Source organism: Ipomoea triloba, chromosome 6 (assembly GCF_003576645.1).
Source record: "Ipomoea triloba cultivar NCNSP0323 chromosome 6, ASM357664v1".
Taxonomy (NCBI): Eukaryota; Viridiplantae; Streptophyta; class Magnoliopsida; order Solanales; family Convolvulaceae; genus Ipomoea; species Ipomoea triloba.
In genome coordinates, this window is record NC_044921.1 from 15,945,035 (window position 1) to 15,951,840 (window position 6,806).

Genomic DNA, 6,806 nt, shown 5'->3' on the forward strand with positions numbered 1-6,806 from the left:
AATGATAGTTGGCCATTATATTAAGAGAAATATTAAAGGGAGTCGTGGCAAATTACTGAACCATAATTACTTAGAAATTCAATTATTAAATTCATTGAAAGATATAACTAACTAATCAACTCAGTGCATGTATTTAGTCCAATGAGAAAAACTGTATCATTAATACTGAGTTGACAGCATATTCCAATCCGTCAACTTGGAAAACAGAATACAAAACAACTTTAGTTTGCCCCATAAAGAACGATGCTCAGAGAAGTGATAAATTACATGGTTTGAGTTATTATTGTTTATTTTGATTGTTGAAGTAGAGGTATGGGCATTTGATAAAAACAATAATGTTCCCAAGAATCCAGCTGCTGTTGGTGCCTGTGTTTATCCAATTCTTGGTTATAGCGGCTTTTACAGATAATAATGATTGTAAGTTATTTGTTTCTCAGTTTCTCTGTCTGTCTTTAATTATGCTTTTTCTAATTTAGGTTTATGCTTCTAGCTAAGATGTCTCTTTCTAGTTCACTCATATGATGTCCATGCCCAGGAAATGAAATAGCTTGCCAGTAATACTATCTAGTGGGATTTAGAAGTGGAATATATAATCAATTTCTTGAACAATCTCATCTTGAATGCTTGTGTCAGTTGTGTGGGTGTGAATTGAAATTCATGTATATATTCTGGCTAGTTGAAAAGTTCAGAAATCTCAGTTATTAATTAGTAGAATATCAGGTGTCAACTTTCATTAATCAGAGAAGAGAATTGGTCTACATGACTACATGAGTTTCATTCTTTGCCCATAAAAGACGAAATTCGCTCGCTCCGGATAGTGGATGGGTAAATCACCGTGACTTAGTGGCTCATTAGGTGGGAGGATCAGTACTTGACGCCCACAAAGAGCGCACCACATTGGGTATAACTCCTACACTGTGGCTACAAGGGGATCTTGTATTCTTGCCTACAATCTACCACCCAAAAACTAACTAAGTTGCCCGTGCGGGCAACATGAGTTTCATTCCTTGCCCACGAAAGGCGAAATTCACTCGCCCGCAAGGCCTCACACCCCAGCCCGACAGGATTGTGCAGGGCTAAATCACTGTGATTTAGCAGCCTATTAGGTGGGAGGACCAATACTTGGTGCTAACAAGGAGCCTACCATATTGGGCGTAACTCCTAGCTCCTACACTGCGGCTAGCAGGGCTCGATCCAGTGTCCTCCCACAATCTACCACCCAGGAACCAGTTGAGTTGCCTATACGGGCAACATGAGTTTCATTCCTATCATTTCCAGTTGTGCTTCAAGCCCTTTGTTGTTTTCTGATTAATTTGCCTAATTTTGTCATGTACCTAGATATGGATTTGAACCCCATGTAGTGTTTGCTGTTCAATTTGTGGTGGCCAAGAAACTGACTTCTCTTTGATGCAGATGTTGCTATAAAGTCCCTCCAAGAAGGGTGGGGGAACCTACCTTCGAATTGGCGAGGATCGGATCCTTGCGGTGATCACTGGAATGGAATTGTTTGCAGTGGTCCAAAGGTGGTTCAATTGTAAGCTTTCTCCAGTTTTGCCTCATCCTCATTACTCCATTCCATATACTTTTAAGATTGATGTGTTAAAATTTCAACTTTAGAACTTTATCAAGCATGAATCTGAGTGGTCAGCTGCCTGGAGACATTGGGGGCCTATCTGAATTGCAGACTCTGTAAGTCTTAGATTTCTCGTTTCTCCATTCATTTGATCCGTTCGCTAGTTTTTAATTCTCGGCTACTTCTTATAGGGATCTATCAAACAACAAAGATTTGACAGGACCTCTTCCTCCAGAAATTGGAAACTTAAAGAAGTTGTCTAATCTGTAAGATAAATTGGAATATTGTAGTAAATACGATTTTTGTTGACACTATTGTAAACTAATGGTTCGTGTCCGTATTAACAGAAACCTTGATGCTTGTGGGTTTTCTGGAGAAATTCCCGACACGATAGGATCTTTGAGCGAGCTGAAATATCTGTAAGGATTTAAAGCTGAATGTGATATGGTGATCAGTTTCAGTGAATCACTTCTTACCTAAAGCCTCCCGTTCCTTTTTATGCAGATCACTGAATTTAAACAAGTTCGATGGGCCAATCCCGCCTTCCTTGGGTAAATTGTCGAAACTCTTTTGGCTGGATTTGGCTGACAATAAGCTTACTGGAAGTATTCCTGTCTCTAACGGGAACACGCCTGGCCTTGATATGCTTTTCGAAATAGGACACTTGTACGTTTCGTTCGTTTTATTCAATGTTTATTAGTCTTGCTTGCTTTGATCTTCAATTATATCCACTCTATTGTAGTCATTTTGGAAGGAACCATATCTCGGGTGAGATTCCACCTCAGCTTTTTAGCTCGAGAATGAAATTGAAGCATTTGTAAGTTCCACTCAGCTGACATTATATTATCTCTTTTAAGTTTTCACATAGATTATACTAATCAAACCCGTATATTTTTTATTCAATTTGAGCAGGTTGTTTGAGCAAAATCAATTCACAGGAAGAATCCCGGAAACATTGGGGCTTGTTCAGAATTTGACATTCGTGTAAGTATTTCCATCTTCTATTTAAGTTATCGAATGCAAACTATATGCATTTGCTACCTAATTTGAACTGAAAAATTTGTGTTTGCAATAGCAACCTTAACGGGAATTTGTTGAGCGGACCTGTCCCGTCAAACCTTAACAACCTCACATCCCTCGATGAACTGTAAGCAGATAGATACCTGTAAACTTGTGATCTATTCTTTATCGTTGTTCTAAGAATTCACTAATCAAGCTATGACTGATTTTTTTTTCTTTTCGAAAATTTGTGTCTGCAGGCACTTGTCAAACAATAAATTGAGCGGCCCCTTCCCCAACCTCACTGGCTTGAATGCCATCCACTATATGTATGCTTCTATGTCCATTCAATCCTGGAAATGTGAATACTATTAATTTCATGATTATTTTGTTATTGTTAATAACAGCAGGCAAATTAATTTGCAGAGATATGAGCAATAACTCGTTCATTCCAACAGATTTCCCGTCATGGTTCTCAACTTTGCAGGATCTTAGAACATTGTACTGTATTCTTTCGCTCTCACACTCTCTCCGTATATGTGTTTTCGTCTCCATTTCTTTAAAGATAGCGGATTTCTTTATTTCTTTTATATTGCTTGTTTTCGGAACCTTATTCATGGACATCGTACTAGCAGAGTATTGGAAGGTACCCGACTACAAGGACTTATTCCAGAATCACTTTTCGACCTTGATCAATTGCAGAACGTGTGAGTTTTCTCTTGTTTTTTTAGCAAATGCACTCGATGTGCCCGGATTTTTTTTTTATAGCAGCATCATGAGGAATACATATAAGTTTAGTCTCGTGTTATATGCAATTTAACGACAGAAAAGTTTTTTGCTTTTTAATAACAGCAACATGAGGAATAACAGACTTAATGGCACACTGAGTATTGGCCCCGACTACAGCAGCCAGTTGCAACTAATCGATCTGGAGAGTAATTTTATAGACATATTTTCACCGGGACGGCTATATCAATTTCAGATTAAGTAAGCCAGGCACAGAAGTGGCAGTGTTCTATGAATTTTTACTTTACAAAACTAGTATTATTGTGTTATAATTACACAACTGTTTTGCCTTTCCTGTTTCGCAGCCTCGTAGGCAATCCAATCTGTCACGAAGTAAACAATGAAACTTATTGTGTCGTTCCCCGAAAGTCTGATTCTAATTCCACTTATTCAACTCGACCAACGAATTGCTTGCCTACCCCGTGCAGCTCGGGCCAAATATCCAGTCCTACTTGTGCTTGTGCTTATCCTTACACTGGATATCTGTATTTTAGGGCCCCTAACTTCTCCAACTTGACAGACTTGAGTAAATTTCTTACACTTGAAAAGTCTATGATGGATGATTTCAAATCTCAACACCTCCCGGTGGATTCAGTTTCCCTGAGCAATCCAACAAAAGACTCGGATAATTTTTATCTTCAATTGTACGTGCAAGTTTTCCCAAATGGCCAAAATCATTTCAACCAGACAGGAGTTTCTGCTATTGGGTTTGTGTTTAGCTATCAGACTTTCATCCCACCTGAATCGTTTGGACCGTACTTCTTTATTCCTAATAGCTATAATTCCATTGATGGTACGTGACGGGATTACTTATGATATATGCAGTTTAAATATCTCATCATATTGTCATTCACATTATATTCGTCTTATTACTTGTTTATGTCTCTATGGTATCCATTAGGTAGTGAGCCCTCGGGATCGAGCAAGTCTTTGAGTACAGGAATTATAATTGGAGCAGCAGTTGGTGGTTCAGTCCTTGTGATATTATCACTTATAATCGGAGTTTATGCTTTCTGCCAAAAGAGAAGAGCTCAAGAAGCGGTTAAAAAGAATGATCCTTTCGGTAAGATGAGGAAATAACGATGAAACGACTTAATGTTACTCGTGCGATATGATGTTTGTGTAGTTTATCACCATTGTTCCTTATAAATACAGTTTCCTGGGATAAATCCAAAAGCAGTGTTGGTGCCCCCCAGCTACAGGGAGCAAAGTGTTTCTCATTTGAAGAGCTTGCAAAATGCACAAATAACTTCTCAGAAGCCAATACTATTGGATCTGGAGGTTATGGGAAGGTTAGGTTTCATTTCTCATCCCCTTTAGATTATACTTTATAGAGGTTATGCCAACAGGAGCAGTCTATTAGCCTTCTTGGTTTGAGCCTATCAGCTATAGGCAGCTTAGGCTGGTTGTGGTCCTTTGCTGGCTAGGGGGTCATAGGACAGTGGAAACTCTCGGGTAGTGGCTGCAGGTTTCCCTTGTCACACTAAAAACAGCTAAACTTTAGATTATGGTTTTTGATCTTTTAATATTGTAGGTATATAGAGGAACTCTTTCTAATGGACAACTGGTTGCCATCAAAAGATCCCAGCAGGGATCTAAGCAAGGCGCCCCCGAGTTCAAATCTGAGATTGAGCTTCTCTCGAGGGTTCATCACAAGAATGTCGTTGGCCTTGTTGGGTTTTGTTTTGAAGAAGACGAACAGATGCTGATCTATGAATTCATACCGAATGGCACGTTGAAAGAAAGTCTGTCAGGTACGCCAACTCCGATCCTACGGTTACATACAAGTCTGTGAAGTTCACATCTCACAAGTAATACATTTATAGGGAAGTCTGGAATCAAGTTAGACTGGATGAAGAGACTTAGGATAGCTCTCGGAGCAGCCAGTGGGCTGCAGTATCTGCATGACCTTGTAAACCCGCCCATCATCCACCGTGACGTCAAAACAAATAATATTCTGCTCGATGAGCGCTTGAATGCTAAAGTTGCAGATTTCGGTCTCTCCAAGTCACTGAGCGAGCACGAGATGACTCATGTTACCACTCAAATTAAAGGAACTATGGTAAGTGAAAGTGAAGTTTATTGTTATCCAACATTCAAAACATTGTTCCTTTAAACTAATTTACCAAACACCTGTTCTATAACCAGCTAATACTATCAGCTGATCAAACTAACTAACATAATCAGCTATTAGCTAACAGCCAATGGCCAAACACTTCATACTCTTTAGAACTACTAATGGTCATTAAGGGACATTTTTTTTTTCTGGACTAATTTGTTGGCTTCTTTGAGTAGGGGTACATGGATCCCGAATATTACATGACGAATCAACTGACAGAGAAGAGCGATGTTTATAGTTTCGGGGTGGTGTTGCTTGAGATTATAACCGCAAGGCCTCCTATCGAGAAAGGAAAGTACATTGTTCGAGAAGTGAAGGAAGCAATGGATAAGACTAAAGACATGTATGGCCTTCTTGGTGTTCTTGACCCGGCCATTCGCTCAAGCGTGACACCTACCAGCATAGAGAAGCTGGTCGATCTAGCGTTTAGGTGCGTCGAAGACGAGACACTGAAAAGGCCAACAATGAGGGAAGTGGTGAAAGAGATTGAGAGCATCATGGAAATGTTGGGGCTAAACCCTCATGCTGAATCTGCTTCAACTTCAGAGACCTATTCAGGAGTGAGTAAAGGGTCTGAACATCCTTACAATGATGAAAGTCTGTTTGTGTATACTAAGGTGCAACCCAAGTAAGATTCAAATAGTTTAAAGAGTGTGTTTCAAGAAAGAAAATCTGAAATGTTGAGTCTGTTTGCATTAGTTCTTGGGGATTGATTGAATCAGGTCTGTAACATATTATATTGAGTGCAATATAATAATACAAACTGCAAATTATGAATTGAGTTGTGTACATGGGTAAAACAAATGAGTTGAAAAACAAGCTAATCTCAACAACACATTTGGATTTTTTTTTTCCCAGAGTTAAAAGTTTGGGGAAAAGTATCCATTTATCTGCTATGTTATTTCATTTTTCCAATTTCTCAATCATAATATTATTCAAAATTAACTATTTCCATTTGAACTATCTTCTGGACTTGTCTTATCAACTGGTTCATCCATCGGTCTTCAATCTTCATTATCTGTTACTATAAACTATATCTAAAAACTAGTACAGACTCAATCTACCTTTAGTACAATTTCATAGGTGACTTCTAAACTAGATCATGAACTACTGAATTGTTTCATAAATCAAAACAACATGAAGGAGTAAAAGATATTTGCTTTTGTAAAATCTTTTTCACAAGAATCTATTTTATTAACATATACTAAATTGATTGTTATAATAATCATAATAATAATAATAATAATAATAATAATAATAATAATAATGCAAAATCTCTTATGAGGCCATATCATAAATAACTTTTCATAAGTATAATAATCTTTATCA

The 6,806-nt window shown here is 38.1% G+C and overlaps 1 protein-coding gene across 1 annotated transcript; it reads left to right on the forward strand.

The window, feature by feature from the left end:
• The first annotated feature begins 200 nt into the window (after positions 1-200).
• Positions 201-6,312, forward strand: LOC116022644 (probable leucine-rich repeat receptor-like protein kinase At5g49770). The gene is made up of 19 exons (XM_031263424.1): positions 201-417; positions 1,414-1,534; positions 1,618-1,689; positions 1,765-1,839; positions 1,921-1,992; positions 2,078-2,239; positions 2,316-2,390; positions 2,486-2,557; positions 2,649-2,720; positions 2,833-2,901; positions 2,999-3,073; positions 3,208-3,279; positions 3,425-3,559; positions 3,664-4,151; positions 4,260-4,421; positions 4,514-4,650; positions 4,893-5,112; positions 5,185-5,420; positions 5,654-6,312. The coding sequence occupies exons 1-19, from the start codon at positions 336-338 to the stop codon at positions 6,107-6,109; spliced, it is 2,853 nt and encodes a 950-aa protein (XP_031119284.1). The 5' UTR covers positions 201-335; the 3' UTR covers positions 6,110-6,312.
• The last annotated feature ends 494 nt before the right edge of the window (positions 6,313-6,806 follow it).

Bases quoted from the DNA above. Each gene is read 5' to 3' on its own strand.
- LOC116022644 (XM_031263424.1), top strand. From the start codon at position 336: ATGTTCCCAAGAATCCAGCTGCTGTTGGTGCCTGTGTTTATCCAATTC. The intron at 2,558-2,648 runs GTAAGTATTTCC...TGTTTGCAATAG, and splicing joins GTTCAGAATTTGACATTCGT to CAACCTTAACGGGAATTTGT. The intron at 4,152-4,259 runs GTACGTGACGGG...GGTATCCATTAG, and splicing joins TAGCTATAATTCCATTGATG to GTAGTGAGCCCTCGGGATCG.